The sequence below is a fragment of the Lissotriton helveticus genome, chromosome 3_1 (assembly GCF_964261635.1).
Source record: "Lissotriton helveticus chromosome 3_1, aLisHel1.1, whole genome shotgun sequence".
NCBI lineage: Eukaryota > Metazoa > Chordata > Amphibia > Caudata > Salamandridae > Lissotriton > Lissotriton helveticus.
In genome coordinates this window covers 21,720,341-21,742,092 of record NC_136061.1, presented here as the reverse complement: position 1 = coordinate 21,742,092, position 21,752 = coordinate 21,720,341, and the positions used below count along the sequence as shown (strand labels likewise).

Below are 21,752 nucleotides of genomic sequence, written 5' to 3'. Positions count from 1 at the left end.
GTGAGGGGCGAACATGAGGTCTGTTTCTGACTTCCTTCTACATTGTTAATCTATCTGTCCATAATCCGAGTTTAAGGATCTTCACGGAGTGGCTTGGGCTAAAAGTTTCTTGGGGCGACGTTGGGGCAGATTGTCAGGCGGCCCGATACTCTGGGTGCTGAGGCTGGCTGTGAGGGGTGGGAGGGGGCGGCGTGAGTTCCCAGGCATGTGTAGGGGGCATGACTGACATTTAGAGTCCAGTGACCCGGAGGGTGGGTGCTGAGCAGGCCTCAGTCATCAATAATAAGGGAGATAAGGTCAGTCAACGCCTCGTAGGTCTTTCCGTGCCGCGTGCAAAAGAATCCCTGCGCCAGGATACCCTCCGGGGTGATGGGGCCGCTACAGATCTGCATCAGATCACACAGTGCGGCCTCCCGTTCGCGCCGTGAGCCTCGGGAGGTTGTGAGGGTAGATAGACTCTCTCTGGACGGCGGAAGGCAGAGGAAGGCCGCGGTTCTTTAGGTTTTGGGGCTTTTTATAGTTTTAGCAGCATCAGGCCTCAAGTCCTATCTCACTTTCCATTAAAAGAGAAGGAGGCTTCCTGTGGTGCGCAGAGGGGTGGGGCTCCCCAAATCTGTATTTCACTCCTGTTATATTTAATAAATTACAATGAAGTCCTCCACTTCGAGGCGCTGCGAGCTCCGGCTCGTCCTGTTCATGAAGCGCCTAGAGTTGGTTCAAGGGCCGGGCGGGGCTGTGACACCTCCAGTGGGGCCGTTAATAACGGGGGCAGTAAAATGAGACTTTGAGGCACCGCATTGATGTTTCCATGAAGCGCCGTCTCTCCTTGTTGTCTCTGCAAGGATTTATTCACTGCATTTTTTGCACTTCTCTCGCTTTCATTTCACCGCTTTATTTCCTTCCCAGTGTAGTGAAATCCTTCGTATCTCGACCAGCAGCTGATCATCGATATATGGGGTGATCGTGTCCTTATTCAATAAGTGTCACAGGGCTGGGAGGGGGCGTTTCAGGCCGGGATCTTTGAATAAATACGCAGGCCTGCTCTGGGGACGTTTGCATATGGCCAGCACATGAGTGACAGGGAGGCCAACCAATGGCAAGCAGTGGGCGGGTCTTCGGCCCCTAGAAGCTAACACTAGGTCTTGCAATGCGCCTGTGTTTAGACCAGACCTTAAAACCGCACCTCTCCTGTTCAGAGGCGTCTCTGGGGTTCAGATTCGATTGGAAGCGAAGGTCCCCGCTTCCTATTGACCCCATGATTAAAGAAAGCACAGCTTACATTTTACAAGCCTCCTCGGCCTTGCGTCGGATTAAGGAACATTGTATCCGGGTTCATTGGAACACATCACTCCTCCAATCAGATCCTAGAAGCGCCTGGACACCTGCCTCGCAGTGCTAACCGCCTCTGACGTCGCACAACACCTGGTCCTCTAACCGCCTCCGACTTCACCTGACACCTGGTCCTCTGGACGTCACCCGAGCTGCGGACCGCAGGATATCTTCAGGATTTTGCTAAGGCACCAACCGGGACTTGGGCACGCTGCACTTATGGCGGTTGTGTCGGTCTCTGACGCCACAGGTGTGAGAGAGCACAAGTCTGAAAAATGTATAAGTGCACCATATTTACAAACACGTAGTTAGTTTAAACATGCTTTGCACACGAGTGTTTTATATCTAGAAGTGAAATATACAGAGTGCCTTATATTTAGTAGTGAAATGTATAGAATGCTTAAGTAGAATAATAATAATCATAACTGTGTGAGATTAATGTAGAAATGTTTGGGATGAATATGAAAACCTCACGTTCTCATGTTAAAGGAATCATGTAAGAGTTGAATGGAACTCTGAAACCCAGTTACATTGTGTAGGCCTTAGGGCAATTCACAGAAAATCTAAACGTGCTGCTAAAATAATGTGAGGTGGGGTTAACGTGGTTCTTCCAAAATTGTATTATCAAAACTTAGTATGGAAATATATGCTTTATAGATGTGTTGCTTTTAGAAACGTATGCTAGTTAAGAATGCTGTGAGTGCAGGGACCCGCTTCATGTAAATCAAGTAGGCCTGAACTGATAATGTCATCTCCTTTGATGTGCCATGTGCTCGTTAGAAGAGAAGATGAGAGGCGTCTAGTGCAGAGATTCGCGTGTGCTTTACGACCTATAGATATGGTGGAATCTGGAATTTGAGGCCCACTGCAGGACGGACTGTATGCAGGTGCGAGGGTCCTAATCAGCTAGAATGAAAGGGGCTTTGTTCAGTGGCGCTTGGCGCAGGCCTGTAGGAGTCTTCAGGAATTTCAGGGAGGTATCGGCGCACTGGAGAAGAAGCCTGGGAACCAAGGTCAACTTTAACGAGGGTCTTGAAGAGTATCATCATGGAGTTTACCGCGCAAAGATGTACCACGTGAGGGGCGTCCCAAGGGGCGTTCCTATTGGAAATGTGATTTGGTATTAGGGAAAGTGACCCGGGAGGAGAGGAGAGCAGATGACTTTGGGAGCCTAAGGAAGCGGATGGGTAGGCAGATAGACTGATCAGGAGAGACCCATTATCAGAGAAGAGACAAAGAGAAGTGCGTGATCTTCTTAGGAAGTCACCACGGCTGACACCTAGAGGGGTAAAGATCTTGTTAAGTAGGGATGTCACTTAGTATAGTGTAGGGACAGACTAACCTAAATTTTCTTTTCTGTAATGACTTTGAGGTTGCAACTTGTATCCATTTTAGCAACGCTTATGATATTCGAGCTTGTACTCATTATTCTGTTCTGTAGACTTAGACTATTCAAAGAATTCATGTTCATAGTGATACCAGTTTATCTTTTGAATCTCATCTTGAGAAGTTTGTATCTTCAGTTATCTTTGACTTTATATTAAATCTTTGAAACTTAATCCTGGTCAGTGGTCATTTAGAGTGGTGTAAGTTCTTAATTGATTGACCTATTGTTAGATTGCCTTTTACTCAATGACAGGTACCAACGATCCAGTCGACTTGGTTTGGGAGCTGGTAAGGTAACTAGTAACCAGTAATCCCGCGTTAGCAGTTGGTAGCAGAGTAGGATGGTTATCTTCTTGAGGAAGGTAATCTAGAGAGGTTAGTTTACCCCAAGGCCCCTAGACATCGAGAGACGAGCAGCGGAAGAATCGTGAGCCGAAGGTGCAGACGGTGCGAGAAAAGCAGCAGTATCGGAGGAGAGTGAGTATAACAAGGGTCATGCGTGAACAGATTGCGGTGTTTTGTGTTGCATTTGTATTGTAATGTCTTGCGGAGTTGAATGCCTGTAGTGTGAATGAGAGAAGGTTGTGAGCGCGCGCAACCTGGTAAACTGGTTACCTGGTAAACGGGTGAACTGGTGAAATCTTAAGTTCAGGCCAGAGCTTAAGTGGTTTTGGGTGTATCGAACATCCAGGGTAGTTGTCAACCATAGTACGGAGGTCACGAGGTACCATTGACCGCCGTGGGACCGAGATAGGGGGAGTGTTAGAGTGAGTGTATGAGTAACGGACGCTGGTCGAAAGTTACTGTGTGTGAGAAACCTATCAGTGAAGGCGATTGTCTGGAAGTAATCGGAAAGACACTTCGTCAAGTTAAGGTGACCACTACAGAAAAGACTGTGGGCGTACAGTCAAGAAAAGTGATCGCTTGGACGGAAGTAATCATTTTTCAGAGTATGAATGGGACGCGTGCATGACCGAGGAGACGAGCTGAGAAAGGAGGGGAACTGCTGCAAAGGGGGACGGGTGACGTCGGCGAGAGCCGCGCTGTGATTGAGCGGTTGGTGTGACGTTGGCTAGAGCCGCGCTCTGGTTGGGCGGTTAGAGTGACGTCGGAGGAAAGCCGCGTACGGATAGGCCAGTTGGTGAGAACCACGCTGAGATTGGTGGATTGTCATCAGGAAGTAAACAAACGCGGAAAAAGAAAGAAATCATGAAGTGTTTTAAGTGTTTGAAAGGGATTTTTAAAAGAAAAAGAAGTGAACATTATTACGGGGAAGAGGCTCCGCCGGAGGGTACACCAGCTCATTATATGGGAACGAATGTGGGGCTGCATACCATATTATGGATTGGGGCTTGGAATAAGCTTACGGAAGGGAATGAGGAAATGCAGTTCCCGAAGTACGGGACATTTAAGATAGAGGTGTTGCATCGGCTAAAAGCAACCATGTCCTCATTGAAACCCTCGCCCAGACCAACACAGTTTGAGGCCCTTAATGCATGGATTAGGGCTGCACACGACAGAAATTTGAACAGGCGTCAACAAAGACTGACGCGATCGGTAAGAGCAGTGCGCGATTCTAAATGGGATGAGGAAGCAAAGCAGTGGAGGGTACAGGCTATTGAGGTGGAAAAAATTTATCCGATGAGGGAGGTGGCAGGAGGAGGAAACCTCATGGAGGAAGACGAGGAAAGTGAGTCGGAAGACAATCTTATAAACAGATTGTTAATGGATAGACCACCTCCAAGAGTGGGGGTGATAGAAGATAGGGGGCTCGCAAGGGAAGATGGGAATGCCATAGAGGGGTATACACCACTCCCTATATCGGAATGGACACCTATCAAAGGCGGAGAAATACCTCAAAACAACACTGTACAGAGTGTAGTGGGAAGGTTTGTGGTGCAGAAAACGCCAACCACCGAAAGGGTTGCGTCTGTTGGATTGCCAGATGCTCTTCAGGTGCCTGTTACCATAGGACCCATAGTTTCGATCTATAACCCTGAGAGAGATAGGGAGGAAGAACAGAGGCGATCAGATAGAGAAAGGATTGAGATGGAAAGGAGGAATAATGTGACAAATGCATGGAAACAATTGCCAGGATCGGTAACGTGGAATACCCCATTAGACACGACTGTCGGTCCCAATGTAGGACAGGGAGGTCCGAGAGGACCAATGGATCTAAGGGGACCGCGGCCTAGGCCCTATTCAGAATTAAGAGCTGATCTGAGGGAATGGGATGGGTCCGCAGTAACCCCAAGCAACAGGACAAGAACAGAACCAGAGTGGGAAACTAGGGGTAACGGGACTGTATCTCATTGTGGGGCCAGCGAAAGTAGTCAGGGGCGGGAAGGCCAAAGTCAGGAGAACAGGGGGGGTTACACGTCCTACGGATGAGAGGGAACAGCAGGAGCGAAATAGTAGGAGTGTAGAGTGTGAGGAGATGTCCCGTCTTTGGGAGAAAGGGGGAGATCAGATGGTACAGGCTTTCCAGAATAGGTTTAGGTGCCTTCATCATGTACTCGGGGAAGACGTCCAACATTGGAGGAAAGAAAACAGTGATAGGTCCCGCCATGCTTCGAGTAATCAAGAATCGCAGGGAAATAGTGAGGAAAAGGGGAGCAGTGGAATGCCTTACTATGTACCCAGAGAAAACAGGCAGAACGGGGAAGGCGGGAAAATGAGAAACAAGGAAGTATTTCACCATCCACCCCGAGAGGATGGAAAGGCATGGGATCTAGAGAGATGGGAACAGGGGAGGACTCCCGCTAACTCACCGGTGCCTAGGCGCAGGACTAGGAGCTGGGACGGGAGGGGAAGGAGCATCTGGAGCGGAGGTACTAAAGGCTGCGATAAAGGTTAAAAGGCTTGATGTCTCCAGTCTGAAATCCGATCTAGACGAGATTATAGAAGGGACGGTGCCTTTAGAAAGGATCGATTTGTATGAACAAGATGAGCTACTGTTCATAGCGAAGGACATTACTAGGAGAGCTAGAGCGTTTCATGAGAAACTGACTAATTTGGCAGACAGGTATGCTGTAGATTTATCTAGGACAAGGGCATTACAGAGTAACCACAGATTACAATACTCAGACCAAGACCTAGATGAGAAGAGGACTACCGGATTGAAAACACACATAAGAGAATTGGTATCAGGAATAAGAGTGTGGAGAGAACTGGACAAATGGGAAGAAAGGTGGTCAAAAAAGGGCACAGTTAGACGAAGTACAAATGTGATGACCCCTGAGGGAAGGGTAATGCAGATGGAGGCATTCCCTTTGCGAGAAATATCAAACGGAAATTATGTCCATGTGCCCTGGAGTAGAGGAGACCTAGCTGCATTTACAAACTCATTTCCGAAGTTAAGGGACAATCCAGTAGAGTGGTATAAGCAGGTAGAAAGGTTTGTAAAGATCTCGAAAGTATTATGGATTGATTTGAACACGTTGTTTGACATTGTGGTCCCATCTGATTTGTGGACCCCGTGCAAGACTAGTGTTGAATGGCCAAATACTGAACCAGTGAGGGATGCTCGAACTAATGGACCGTCTGAGATTGTCATGCAAAAGTATGAAAGGGTAATAGCTTGGCTGAAAGATAAGGTACCACCTCAGGATATAGATTGGGTGAAAATAGACCGAACGAGACAAGAACCGAAAGAGACCGTTCATGAGTTTTATGAAAGGTTGTTGAAAACATTCAAGCAATACAGTGGACTCGATGTAATGGATCCCAAAGATATAGGACAGTTTGTGTCTAAGTTTGTTTTGGGGTTGAGACCTGATATCTGTTTGATGATTCAGCAACATTTAATATGTTGGCAAAACAAACCACTAGACGAGATCCTACGTTATGCGAGATACTGTAGTGACGAAATAGATTCTAAAGCTAAGAATTTAAAGGAGAAATTGATGGTGGTGCAAATGCAGTCAGCCGGGAAGGGCGGACAGCAGAAACAGGGAATGGGGACAATGGGACGGAAGTCAAATGGTCAGAGCAAGGATAATGAAGAAGGTCAGAGACCTAGGGTAGACTTTGCCACTTTAAAGAAAACGACAAAGTGCCACCAGTGTCACCAGGTGGGACATTGGCGACGCGAGTGCCCCTTTAACCCTGAAAATGGGGAGTTAGAAGTTGAAGAACAGGTTCAGGAGGTTCCAGCTCCAAAGGTATCAGTTACAGGCAGCAAGGGGGCCAAAGGGGGGACTCCGGCTCCACGAGCCCAGTTCCCACAGCCACCGAAAATATCGACAGGGGGAAAGGTCTTTAAACAAATGCCTCTCTTTATCGAGGAAGAAAAGTGTTATTATATTGATCCATTGACAGGACAGCGTGTGAGTAGTGAGGAGGACTGCACCCTCGGGGCAGTCTTAGAAGTGGATCAAAGAGGACCGTTTGTTGAGGCAGAAGTGTCAGGGTGTCCTACAACGTTCTTAGTGGATACTGGAGCTACTCGATCAACTCTGAGATCAGCGGTGGTTCCAGACTTGCCGATGTCAGGGGAAACAATCCAGGTGGTAGGAGTTGCAAATAAAAGAATGACTAGTCCCTTGACAGAACCAGTGTCTGTGAAGATAGGAAACCACATGAACGAGCATCAGTTTGTGGTTTGTGACTCGAGTCCGGTATGTCTGTTAGGAAGGGATTTGTTGTGCAAATTGAACTGCACAATATACTGCACCCCGCAAGGAGTGGAGGTACAGACTACAGACGATGATGCTACTTTCAAGGTGGCCAATTCAAAATCCTGTGTAGAATTATATCCTACTCTGACAGTAGAAGATCTTCCTCAAGACTTAAGAGATGCAGTGGCGTCAGAGGTATGGGATTTCACAGGAGAAGAAATAGGATTGATTAAAGGGGTAGAACCGGTAAAAATACTGGTAAAACCAAATGCCGAGTTTCCAAGAACGCCTCAATATAAATTGTCCCAGGAAACGATTGCAGGAATGAAACCTGTGATTGAGTCAATGATTCAACAGGGAATACTGAAAGAAATCGTGGGTAGTCCTTGTAACTCCCCGATTATGGGTTTGCAGAAACCTAGTGGGAAATTCAGGATAGTGCAGGATTTACGAAAAATTAACAACATAGTCGTTTCATGTTGTCCCGTGGTACCGAATCCTTCAGTGATACTGTTTCAAATACCATGTCAAGCAGAATGGTTTACAGTGATAGATCTTTGCCAGGCTTTCTTTTCAATCCCATTGGATGAAGAGAGCAGATATCTTTTCGCTTTTAAAATGGAAGATCGCGTTTTAACATGGTGTCGAATCCCACAAGGGTTCACAGACAGCCCATCTATCTTCAACCAGTTGTTGAAAAAGAATCTCGAAAATCTAGTACTGCCCCAGAACTCGGTTCTGGTCCAGTACATAGATGACCTACTTGTTGCGTCCGAGACAGAGGAAGCCTGTAAAGCAGATTCAATTGCCTTACTGAACCATTTAGCTGAGAATGGACATAAGGTATCTCCGAGCAAGTTGCAGTATTGTCTGACAGAAGTACAGTATTTAGGACACCGGTTAGAGAAAGGAAAACGTAAGGTGTCACCAGAGAGGATTGAGGCGATAATGAAGATGAATGCGCCTACAACACAGAGGGAAGTTAGAATGTTCCTAGGAATGGTGGGTTACTGCCGACAGTGGATAGTTAACTTTTCACTGAAAGCAAAGCCCTTACAGAAACTGACGCACAAGGAGGTGAGTGATCCGGTACCATGGGACGAAGAATGTCTGGTGGCGTTCCTGCAGCTGAGAGACGATTTATGTCGTGCTCCGGCTCTGGGAATGCCCGATTACGAGAAATAATTTTCACTCTATTGCTGCGAGAGAGAGGGATGTGCTTTGTCAGTCTTGGCACAGACCCACGGAAATGCCCGTAGACCAGTTGCATATTTTTTGGCTACATTAGATCCAGTAGCCGCAGCGTTGCCCGGATGTCTCAAGTCCGTTGCTGCAACGGGTGTCCGCATTGAAAGGAGCGAGAGTATTGTGATGGGACATCCAGTAGTGGTGTATGTACCGCATTCAGTTGAATTGTTAATGACCCGGACGAAGACGCAGCATCTGACCAATAGTAGGCTCACGCGCTACGAGCAAGTTATCCTTGCTGCGGAGAACGTGACCCTCAGGAGATGCTCTGTCTTGAATCCTGCTACCCTAATGCCATTACCTACTGTAATAGAAGGCGAAGGATGTGAAGACCACGATTGCCTTGATGTGACTGAACTATGCACGAAACCCAGACCAGATATTGTGGATGAGCCATTGTCTGACCCTGAGGAGATTTATTTTGTTGATGGCTCATGTTTAAGAGACGATACTGGTCGGTTGAGAGCAGCTTATGCTGTTTGTACCATTACTGGAGTTGTGGAAGCCGCTTGCCTGGAAGGAGTACATTCCGCACAGGTAGCAGAAATTATTGCCCTAACACGTGCCTGCATAGCAGGAAACGGAAAGAGAGTCACCATCTACACGGACAGCCAATATGGGTTCGGTGTGGTTCACGATTTCGGGCAGTTGTGGTCTCAGAGAGGTTACATGACCTCCTCTGGTTCGCCCATTCGAAATGGAGAATTTGTGCGATTGTTGTTGGAAGCATTGCAAGGTCCAGTTGCCATTGCCATAGTGAAATGTGTAGCTCACACCAAGAATACAGACTTTGTATCACAGGGCAACAGGTACGCTGATGAGGCCGCACGCTACTGTGCAGAACAAAATTATTCTTTCTCAAAAGTGGAAATTGATGGTACTGAAGAAAAGACAGAATTAAGCATGATGTTAGAGACTGTAGATACCTGGGAAGATTTAAGGGTAATGCAGGATAACGCACCAGAAACTGAGAAAAAGGCATGGGAAACAGCAGGCTGTGTGCGAAGTGAAATGGATTTTTGGGTTTCAGCAGATGGGAGGGCTGTGTTACCTGAAGAATTAGCTAATCCCATGGCAAGAGAAATACATGGTCCAGTACACCTAGGAAGAGATGCTATGCTGAGAGTTTTTAGGCAGACTTGGTATTGCCCAAAATTCAGGATAGCAGCAGAATCAGTATGTAAGCGATGTGTTACCTGCCAACAACTGAACGTAGGCAAACGTACACCAGTCACACTGAGTCACATTGGGAGGTCGGGGGGGGCCTTTCAATAGAATGCAACTAGATTTCATTGAAATGCCAAGAGTTAACCGCCTTAGGTATGTGTTGGTGATTGTATGCGTATTTTCCAGATGGGTTGAAGCGTACCCTACACGTAGGTGCGATACACTCACAGTGGCTAAATTGTTGCTCAGGGAGTTGATACCGCGCTTCGGGGTGCCTGCCTCTCTGGAATCGGACAGAGGAAAACATTTTAACAGCGAAATAGTGAAGATGTTGTGCTCCACTCTAAAGATTGATCAGAAACTGCATTGTAGTTATCGACCAGAAGCCTCAGGAATTGTGGAACAAGTGAACGGCACTTTGAAGAATAGGTTGGCTAAAGTAGTGGCATCCACATCTTTGAGTTGGCCAGATGCTCTTCCTTTAGTGCTCATGAGCATGCGCAGCACACCTGACAGGAGGACAGGTCTCTCCCCACACGAGATTCTGATGGGGAGGGCCATGAGACTTTCCACAGTTCCAACTGCTGCCCTATTGAATATTACAGATGATCTGATCTTGGATTATTGTAAAGGACTGTCTGACGCCATCCATTCTGTGTCCCTTCAGGTGCATGCGGCTGAAGTTCCAGCATCAAGGAATCTGTGTCATGATCTGAACCCAGGTGATTGGGTGTTGGTCAAGAAGCACGTCCGGAAGAACTGCCTGGATGTTCGCTGGCGTGGGCCCTTTCAGGTAATCCTGATCACGAACACCGCGGTGAAGTGCGGGGGGCTGCCAAATTGGATCCATGCATGCCATACTCGAAGAGTTCCAGCACCTCTAGAGGAAACAGCTCCTATCCCAGACGAAAGTCCAGAAGTGGAAGGAGAGCCACAAGAAGGGATCGAAATAGCTGAGGGGGTGTCGGAAGAAGTTGGGAACGCATCGGATCCAGACGAAGAGCGAAGACAGAACGGCAGTGAGACTGAGGACGCAACTGAAGGAGAGAGCAGTAGTGAATACGACTCAGACACAGATCAGTATCAGAGCGATCAAGAACCGAGTGAGAGGACGAGAAATAGGAGAATAAGGCTTGGAGCTGCCACTTGGCCGGAAAGGAGAAGGAGGCTAAGCTTAAGGACAGCTCAGGAAGAAACGCTTACTCCTATATCCGAAGACTCAGATCCAGAAGAAGATATCCAGGATCAAGCCGAGGAGGGTCTTAGAAGATCAAGGAGGGTGCGAGTGCCTAGCAGAAGATACTCTACTCCCGATTGGACCTACCTTGTTGCAGATGTCCGGGGGACACAGAACCGGGAGGATCAGGGAAGTGGACCTGGTCAGAACTGACCCGATCATTACAGTGCAAATAAGATTCCTGCTGCCAGGAGCAGAGACTGAAAGGTTGCTGACACTCCACATCGTTCATCCTCCTCTCCTGAGCGGAATAAGAAAATTGATTTTAGAGACAGTCGAGTTCCCAGTTTGCTGTTCACGATATCCAATATTGGAGGGAACTCTTCTTCGTTTGGAAATGCTTGAGCGAGTAGTAGAAGTTCTTGGAATGCTCATTGTTGTGGATTAATACCTTATTGTAAATGTCTTCAAAGGGGCGCAGAACTGGGAAAGTGAAGAAAGTGATTTTGGTCAGAACAGACCCCTTTGTAATTGTGGATGTAGAACTGATAGTACCAGGAGTGGAAATTGAAAAACGTTAACTCTCAATTTCGTCCGTCCACTTGTCCAGAGCGAAATAAGGAGAATAATCCTAGAAACAGTTGACTTTCCATGTTGTTGCACGAATTGCCCAGAACTTGAGGGAATGTTTCTTCGGATGGACATCTATGAAGACGTAGTGTCACTCCTAGAGCCATTTATAACTTCAGATTGCAAAAAGACTTTTTGAAAGGACATCATTAAAATCACTGCAAGATAACCTAGCGCCGAGTGGAAGAAGAAAAAATGGTAGGGGTTTCCTTTTAGCGGATGGAGAAGGGCTAGGGTTGTCTATATTTTACAGGACTTTAAACTGTTTTTGCGGAGTAAATTGTCAGCTTCCAAGTGTTCAAAAGAGAGACATTGCGTGAAAGAAAGACTTTGTTCGACAAGAGGGAGAAGTTAATGCTGGAAGAACATCCAAAGCTACACTGTTTGAGAACATGGAGGCTGGCAACCCGAACCGCAGGGCAAAATGTATAGTTGGCACACTGTTAGGAGTAGTGATTTCTCTTATAGTTTTAGTGGTTACTGTCTCATACATAGTGGGACACGAGAGGGATGCAACTGCAGACAAAGAAGTTAAGGGAGTGTCAACACAGAGAACCACTACTGTAAATTATAGGGGAAACATCAATGATAAAGACAAAGCGTTATTAGATGCAGAAATAAAAAGGTTACACACAGATGAGTCACAGGGAAATTTCAGGTCAAATGCTTATGCAAAATTGCTTTACGAGTACATTGATGTCATGGAGGCGAAGAATTGTTACGTTTGTATGCAGTTACCAGCTTCTGTGGATGAGGGTATCAGATACCATCATCTTCCATTGACATATGGAATCACATGCAGTTTTTTGTTGAGCATATTCTATGGACGAGAAGGATTCGAGTATTATTTCTCGAACTTCGACTCGACATTGCCAGAGGTTCCAAATTACAAGCATTTAAACAAGTGGGACTATTACAAGAGTGAAGACAGATTACAGAAATGGTTTCTTCCATGGAGAACGATAGACACATCACATGCCCGAAGAAATAATCTGACTTGTCAAGTATCAGAAATTGAGAAGAAGTTTATAGGGCAGGTGGATACTCGATACAGAAGGCAGAATATTCAGAAAACTTCAGGACAGTGGGAGACCGATTGGACCAAAGAGGAAAGGGAACACCAAAGGAAGGGTAGCAAAGGTCCAATTGCTCTAGACAAAGAGAAAAGGGGGAAACTATGTATTCATAGAAGTTCCTCCTATTATTATGAAAATTTATTTGTAGGGGAAGTCAGTTGTGAACATGCTTTCCAATTAGAGTATTACTCAAAAGATTTTCTGAAAGAGATGCAAGCCATACCAAATGTATATTTTGTGTGTGGAAGGAATGCCTATGTGAGGTTACCAGATAATTGGTACGGTTCATGCTATTTAGCAATTGTCTTTCCCAAAATATACCATGCTGAGGATTTAGAGACAACAAAGAGAGGAAAACAATCTAGGGGGAGAAGAGACCTTGCTGCTGAAGAAGTGGTTGGAGATGTATTTGGGGTGGTATTTCCATTTTTGGGATTGATATTGAATGACATTAAGATTAGGAGGTTAGCTACAGTCGTAGATAGGCTATCTGCCAGTACTGCTAGGTCATTGATGCTGGTGGAAGGTGAGATGCAATCGATTAGGGCAATGGTTCTTCAGAACCGACTTGCTTTAGACGTTCTGTTAGCTAAAGAGGGAGGAGTCTGTAAGGCTTTGAAGGTCCAGGAGTGCTGCACTTACATTCCGGACAATTCAAAACCTCTAGAGAAGTATATACGAAACATCACTGCAATTCACCATGAGATTGAGGATCTGGCAAAAGTCAATGTGTGGGGAAAAAGTAGGCCATGGAATGGGTAAAGTTGGAGGTTGGTTTGCCAACCTAGGAAAGGGTATCGTTTGGTACATACTGAAACCCATCATCATAATTGTGATTTGTGTAATCACTTTATGGGGACTGGTGCGTTTGTATCAGTGGTATAGAGCAAATAGGTTGCAGAGATCTATGAGGAAACAGGAGAAAAAGTTGACAGCGATGCAGGACACTCAATACAAGAGTCTGAAAGCATTGGAGACAATGAAAAGAGGTGGCACTGCCACGACTTCACTTTGAAGGGTTCTACATTTTTGTGATGGTGTCTTGATGGTGATGACTCCTGAAGGTCATCAAAGGGGGGATTGAGAGAGCACAAGTCTGAAAAATGTATAAGTGCACCATATTTACAAACACGTAGTTAGTTTAAACATGCTTTGCACACGAGTGTTTTATATCTAGAAGTGAAATATACAGAGTGCCTTATATTTAGTAGTGAAATGTATAGAATGCTTAAGTAGAATAATAATAATCATAACTGTGTGAGATTAATGTAGAAATGTTTGGGATGAATATGAAAACCTCACGTTCTCATGTTAAAGGAATCATGTAAGAGTTGAATGGAACTCTGAAACCCAGTTACATTGTGTAGGCCTTAGGGCAATTCACAGAAAATCTAAACGTGCTGCTAAAATAATGTGAGGTGGGGTTAACGTGGTTCTTCCAAAATTGTATTATCAAAACTTAGTATGGAAATATATGCTTTATAGATGTGTTGCTTTTAGAAACGTATGCTAGTTAAGAATGCTGTGAGTGCAGGGACCCGCTTCATGTAAATCAAGTAGGCCTGAACTGATAATGTCATCTCCTTTGATGTGCCATGTGCTCGTTAGAAGAGAAGATGAGAGGCGTCTAGTGCAGAGATTCGCGTGTGCTTTACGACCTATAGATATGGTGGAATCTGGAATTTGAGGCCCACTGCAGGACGGACTGTATGCAGGTGCGAGGGTCCTAATCAGCTAGAATGAAAGGGGCTTTGTTCAGTGGCGCTTGGCGCAGGCCTGTAGGAGTCTTCAGGAATTTCAGGGAGGTATCGGCGCACTGGAGAAGAAGCCTGGGAACCAAGGTCAACTTTAACGAGGGTCTTGAAGAGTATCATCATGGAGTTTACCGCGCAAAGATGTACCACGTGAGGGGCGTCCCAAGGGGCGTTCCTATTGGAAATGTGATTTGGTATTAGGGAAAGTGACCCGGGAGGAGAGGAGAGCAGATGACTTTGGGAGCCTAAGGAAGCGGATGGGTAGGCAGATAGACTGATCAGGAGAGACCCATTATCAGAGAAGAGACAAAGAGAAGTGAGTGATCTTCTTAGGAAGTCACCACGGCTGACACCTAGAGGGGTAAAGATCTTGTTAAGTAGGGATGTCACTTAGTATAGTGTAGGGACAGACTAACCTAAATTTTCTTTTCTGTAATGACTTTGAGGTTGCAACTTGTATCCATTTTAGCAACGCTTATGATATTCGAGCTTGTACTCATTATTCTGTTCTGTAGACTTAGACTATTCAAAGAATTCATGTTCATAATGATACCAGTTTATCTTTTGAATCTCATCTTGAGAAGTTTGTATCTTCAGTTATCTTTGACTTTATATTAAATCTTTGAAACTTAATCCTGGTCAGTGGTCATTTAGAGTGGTGTAAGTTCTTAATTGATTGACCTATTGTTAGATTGCCTTTTACTCAATGACAGGTACCAACGATCCAGTCGACTTGGTTTGGGAGCTGGTAAGGTAACTAGTAACCAGTAATCCCGCGTTAGCAGGTGTGGGTGGCGTGTGATGTGCACTTGGTGATACGGCCAACACCAGCCCCGACCGTCATACTGATTAGATGGGTGTAGGCTTGCCCGGAAGCACCTCAAGTGCTTCTGGAGCATAGAGGGAGGAGTTAAACCCGGATATTGCCGGTTACATATTGGGGGCGTTAAAAGGGTCTGTGGAGGGTAAGGTTCACACGCCCCCGCAGCTGTAATGGTGCATCTGGGAGGCAACGGCCTAGTACACCTTAGTAGAAAGAGCGTGATTGAGGTGCTGATCACCGAGGTGGGATGGTTGGCAAGGAGTTGCCCACAGGCAGGGTTGGCATGGTACCACACCATCCCCAGGTCCAATGGCAGGGGAGTGAGTCAGTATGGGCCCTGAACCACTCGGTGAAGAGATTTAATAAACGAATGGACAAGTTGCTTCGGTCCCCAAATTCGGGACATTTCACAGGGGTGCATCACGGGGAGAGGTTGTTCCCACAAGATGGTGTTCATTTCTCAAGATTGTCAGTGTGGTCCTTTCTTGAAAACTTGCTAGCCCGGTTGGAGGGGACAAGAAGCAGGTCATGACCTTTGGAATGTGAAGGGGGGCAATAGTCGGGCGGCAATGCTGGCCTGTGGCGGTAAGGTCATGATTGGTGGGCATTTTTACAGTCATTAGTGGGCATCACCCTGGTCGTTGGGGACACCGGAGGGGGGGGTGGCAGTGGTCTCTCATGGAACTCCAGGGGGTGCTTACAGCCGGTAGGCTGGAGGGTGCAGGGCTGGGGAAATTCCGCTTCAGGTAGGCTTTTGGGCGAACCCCCGCACAGAAGCAAGACGAAAAAGTTGACATAACAACACAGCCCCTGGGAGATATTTTTGAGGGCGTAGTGGTTGCCCGGGGGATATAACCTTCTGGGAAAACTGGGCCTCCCCCGCAAGGTCACTCCGGTGGGAGGGGTGGACCTAGCACGAAGTTGGACCAGTCATGACCTTGCCAGTAGTCTCAACTCGGGATACGCAGAAAAGCAAAAATGTATACAATTTACTTTGAAGGCAGGAATGGCTATGTATTACATAACATGATAAGGTTACCCATCTGAAAATAATTTAAATACATTTTGTATATGAATTTTTGGTGTAGTAATATCACGGATTGACCAATGGGTCTTTCTGCGTATTGTAAATATGTAAATATGAAATATTTAATTTGTATGTTATAAATAAAATAATGTCGGGGTTTTACGACCCCTAACCCAAGACTTTGTTTTAATGTTCATCTGTACCGAGGGGAAGAGAGGAAGGGGTTGGGATACCCAAGGGGTCATGGTTGGGAAGAGCTGTCAATGCTGGGGAGAGGACTCGGCAACACCTGGCCATAATTGTGTCGTCTCAAAATGCAGACTACAGCGTTGTCTTGTAGACGGCATGATGGTGCAAGAAGGGGCGCAGCTTGGTCAGTAAGATTGGGGGAGGGGTGAGCTTCAGATTTCCCAACAATCTCCCCCCCCCCCCTCCCCAACCCGGAGCTACGCCCCTTGGTGCATCCGCCTGCCGATCTGTCTTCCAAACTACACACTATACTATCCCCCCGATCACCAGCACCCCACCCCCCATCTAATAGACCTGTCAAAAAGCTTGTACATGTTAGGGGGGGTCTGTGTGAGTCTCTTTATGTGCCTCTGTCTCTCAGTAAGACTGGCCTTGAGGGCAGTCACTGGCGGGGTGTAACATTTGAGCTGCTCTGTTTTCACTGGCAGGGTGTGATCCTGGAGGTGCTCTGTTTTCACTAGCAGGGTGTGATCTTGGAGGTGCTCTCTTCTCACTTGCAGGGTGTGATCTTGGAGCTGCTCTGTTTTCACCAGCAGGGTGTGATCCTGGAGCTGCTCTGTTTTCACCAGCAGGGTGTGATCCTGGAGCTGCTCTGTTTTCACCAGCAGGGTGTGATCCTGGAGCTGCTCTGTTTTCACCAGCAGGGTGTGATCCTGGAGCTGCTCTGTTTTCACCAGCAGGGTGTGATCCTGGAGGTGCTCTGTTTTCACTAGCTGGGTGTGATCTTGGTGGTGCTCTGTTTTCACTAGCTGGGTGTGATCTTGGTGGTGCTCTGTTTTCACTAGCCGGGTGTGATCTTGGAGGTGCTCTCTGTTTTCACTAGCCGAGTGTGATCTTGGTGGTGCTCTGTTTTCACCAGCAGGGTGTGATCTTGGATTTGTTCTGTTTTCACTAGCAGGGTGTGATCTTGGTGGTGCTCTGTTTTCACTAGCCGAGTGTGATCTTGGTGGTGCTCTGTTTTCACCAGCAGGGTGTGATCTTGGATTTGTTCTGTTTTCACTAGCAGGGTGTGATCTTGGAGGTGCTCTCTTCTCACTTGCAGGGTGTGATCTTGGAGCTGCTCTGTTTTCACCAGCAGGGTGTGATCCTGGAGCTGCTCTGTTTTCACCAGCAGGGTGTGATCCTGGAGGTGCTCTGTTTTCACTAGCTGGGTGTGATCTTGGTGGTGCTCTGTTTTCACTAGCCGGGTGTGATCTTGGAGGTGCTCTCTGTTTTCACTAGCCGAGTGTGATCTTGGTGGTGCTCTGTTTTCACCAGCAGGGTGTGATCTTGGATTTGTTCTGTTTTCACTAGCAGGGTGTGATCTTGGTGGTGCTCTGTTTTCACTAGCAGGGTGTGATCTTGGAGGTGCTCTCTTCTCACTTGCAGGGTGTGATCTTGGAGCTGCTCTGTTTTCACCAGCAGGGTGTGATCCTGGAGCTGCTCTGTTTTCACCAGCAGGGTGTGATCCTGGAGGTGCTCTGTTTTCACTAGCTGGGTGTGATCTTGGTGGTGCTCTGTTTTCACTAGCCGGGTGTGATCTTGGTGGTGCTCTGTTTTCACCAGCAGGGTGTGATCTTGGATTTGTTCTGTTTTCACTAGCAGGGTGTGATCTTGGAGGTGCTCTCTTCTCACTTGCAGGGTGTGATCTTGGAGCTGCTCTGTTTTCACCAGCAGGGTGTGATCTTGGAGGTGCTCTCTTCTCACTTGCAGGGTGTGACCCTGGAGGTGCTCTGTTTTCACTAGCAGGGTGTGATCCTGGAGGTGCTCTGTTTTCACTAGCAGGGTGTGATCTTGGAGCAGTTCTGTTTTCACTGGCAGGGTGTGATCTTGGCGGTGCTCTGTTTTCACCGGCAGGGTGTGATCTTGGAGCTGCTCGGTTTTCACTTGCAGGGTGTGATCTTGGAGCAGTTCTGTTTTCACCAGCAGGGTGTGATCTTGGAGGTGCTCCGTTTTCACTAGCAGGGTGTGATCTTGGAGCAGTTCTGTTTTCACCAGCAGGGTGTGATCTTGGAGCAGTTCTGTTTTCACCAGCAGGGTGTGATCTTGGAGGTGCTCCGTTTTCACTAGCAGGGTGTGATCTTGGAGCAGTTCTGTTTTAACCAGCAGGGTGTGATCTTGGAGGTGCTCCGTTTTCACTAGCAGGGTGTGATCTTGGAGCAGTTCTGTTTTAACCAGCAGGGTGTGATCTTGGAGGTGCTCCGTTTTCACTAGCAGGGTGTGATCCTGGAGGTGCTCGGTTTTCACCAGCAGGGTGTGATCTTGGAGCAGTTCTGTTTTCACCAGCAGGGTGTGATCTTGGAGCAGTTCTGTTTTAACCAGCAGGGTGTGATCTTGGAGCAGTTCTGTTTTCACTTGCAGGGTGTGATCTTGGAGCAGTTCTGTTTTCACCAGCAGGGTGTGATCTTGGAGGTGCTCCGTTTTCACTAGCAGGGTGTGATCTTGGGTGTGCTCTGTTTTCACTAGCAGGGTGTGATCTTGGGGGTGCTCTGTTTTCACTGGCAGGGTGTGATCTTGGAGCTGCTCTGTTTTCACTGGCAGGGTGTGATCTTGGGGGGGGCTCTGTTTTCACTGGCAGGGTGTGATCTTGGCCCAGTCACTGTGTTCAATGTCAGAGCTCAGATCGTTTTTCTACGCCTGGTTTAGTGACACTGATTTGGTTTAACTCCTCTCTCCTCCCAGGTCCTCTGCCACCCGCAGGCCTCTCTTTCGTGCAAGAATGTCCTTCCGATGCACCAGACCAGCGTGGAGGGGGTGGAGGACATGTCCACCCTGGGGGACCTGAACGAGGCGGCCATCTTGCTGAATCTACACCTGCGCTACCAGCAGGACCGGATCTATGTGAGTGACGTCATGCTCTGTGATACGTCACGGAAGCTATGCTATGCTATGTAAGGGATGCTGTGCTCTGTGTGAGGCAGTGGTGGGGCTGTCCATCATCTCTGCCCGTGGGAGGGGGGTCCATCATCTCTGCCCGTGGGAGGGGGGTCCATCATCTCTGCCCGTGGGAGGGGGGTCCATCATCTCTGCCCGTGGGAGGGGGGTCCATCATCTCTGCCCATGGGAGGGTGGTCCATCATCTCTGCCAGTGGGAGGGGGGGCATCATCTCTGCCTGTGGGAGGGGGGCGTCCATCATCTCTGCCCGTGGGAGGGGGGTCCATCATCTCTGCCCGTGGCGGGGGGGGGGTCCATCATCTCTGCACGTGGAGGGGCTCCATCATCTCTGCCCCTGGGAGGGGGCTCCATCATCTCTGCCCCTGGGAGGGGGCTCCATCATCTCTGCCCCTGGGAGGTGCTCCATCATCTCTACCCGTGGGAGGGGGCTCCATCATCTCTGCCCGTGGGAGGGGCTCCATCATCTCTGCCCGTGGGAGGGGCTCCATCATCTCTGCCAGTGGGAGGGGCTCCATCATCTCTGCCAGTGGGAGGGGCTCCATCATCTCTGCCAGTGGGAGGGGCTCCATCATCTCTTCCCGTGGGAGGGGCTCCATCATCTCTTCCCGTGGGAGGGGCTCCATCATCTCTTCCCGTGGGAGGGGCTCCATCATCTCTTCCCGTGGGAGGGGCTCCATCATCTCTGCCCGTGGGAGGGGCTCCATCATCTCTGCCCGTGGGAGGGGCTCCATCATCTCTGCCCGTGGGAGGGGCTCCATCATCTCTGCCCGTGGGAGGGGCTCCATCATCTTTGCCCGTGGGAGTGGCTCCATCATCTCTGCCCGTGGGAGGGGCTCCATCATCTCTGCCCGTGGGAGGGGCTCCATCATCTCTGCCCGTGTGAGGGGCTCCATCATCTCTGCCCGTGTGAGGGGGCTCCATCATTAGCGCTGGGCCCCCTCACCCCCTCACACTACCGAGAGACCTAGCAAATGGGTTGTGAACCAGCGACAGAGAAGGTGCATGGCATGACATGGAACCAGCAGTGTGGCACAAAGCATGTAAAGGGGCCAACACGAATACAGTGGCCAAACCCAAAAAACGGTGGTATGCAGTGAGGTTTCAGAGCCTACAGGGACACGAGAGACAACAAAGCTGCGATGTAGTCACCCCACACAGCGATCGCTCCTGAAATGCTGCCTGTACCTGCCTAAAATGACGGCCGCAACAAACCCTCCTGCGTCTCTCCTGACCATATCTCCCTCCCCCTCCTACCCCCTTCCCCTCTCCACTCTACTCCACTTTCCTGCTACCGACCTTTGCCCTCACCTGTCCTGGCCCTTAGTCCCCACCCTGTTTATCTGTGAACTTTCCCTCGTATATTGAGATCTAGCTATTTTGTCTGATGCCCGATGGAGCTACCTGGTTTAGCTATAGGGGAGATAGGTCGGGGATTCCCTCCTTGGACGTCACCTACCCAGTCGGTCTTTAGACAGACTTCCTATCGTCTCTTCCCTTAGCCTCCCTTTCTCACCTCTCCTGCCCCCTCCACTACCTTTCTCTCTCCTTTCTCTCCTCTCCTAATTGTATTGCCTATTTCTTGATGTATTATGTAATTTTTGATCTTTTTCTGTTACATTGTTGATTCTTTTGTAAAGCGCTCTGATACCTTCGGGTCTAGCCAACGCTATATAAAACTCTTTAAATAAAATAAATAAATAAATCTCTGCCTGTGGGAGGGGCTCCATCATCTCTGCCCGTGGGAGGGGCTCCATCATCTCTGCCAGTGGGAGGGGGGGCATCATCTCTGCCCGTGGGATGGGCTCCATCATCTCTGCCCGTGGGAGGGGCTCCATCATCTCTGCCCGTGGGAGGGGCTCCATCATCTCTGCCCGTGGGAGGTGGGTCCATCACCTCTGCCCATGGGAGGGGGTCCATCATCTCTGCCCGTGGGAGGGGCTCCATCATCTCTGCCCGTGGAAGGGGGCTCCATCATTTCTGCCCGTGGGAGGGGGCTCCATCATTTCTGCCCGTGGGAGGGGGCTCCATCATCTCTGCCCGTGGGAGGGGGCTCCATCATCTCTGCCCGTGGGAGGGGGCTCCATCATCTCTGCCCGTGGGAGGGGGCTCCATCATCTCTGCCCGTGGGAGGGGGTCCATCATCTCTGGCTGTGGGAGGGGGGGTCCATCGTCTCTGCTCGTGGAATGGGGTTCCATCATCTCTGCTCGTGGGAGGGGGGTCCATCATCTCTTCCCGTGGAGAGGGGGGATCATCATCTTTGCCTTTGGGAGGGGGGTCCATCATCTCTGCCCCTGGGAGGGGGCTGCATCATCTCTGCCCGTGGGTGGGGGTCCATCATCTCTGCCCGTGAGAGGGGGGTCCATCATCTCGAGGATCTGCGCTGGTCCCCGG

The 21,752-nt window shown here is 48.5% G+C and overlaps 1 protein-coding gene across 1 annotated transcript in view; it reads left to right on the top strand.

Annotated features, from left to right (window-relative positions):
* Positions 1–21,752, top strand: part of LOC144822056 (unconventional myosin-X-like) — a 618,454-nt gene that overhangs the window by 92,391 nt on the left and 504,311 nt on the right. The window contains exon 2 of the mRNA XM_078679130.1: positions 19,147–19,305. Coding sequence (XP_078535256.1) covers positions 19,195–19,305 — 111 coding nt within the window. The 5' untranslated portion in view covers positions 19,147–19,194. The remainder of the gene's footprint in view (positions 1–19,146; positions 19,306–21,752) is intronic.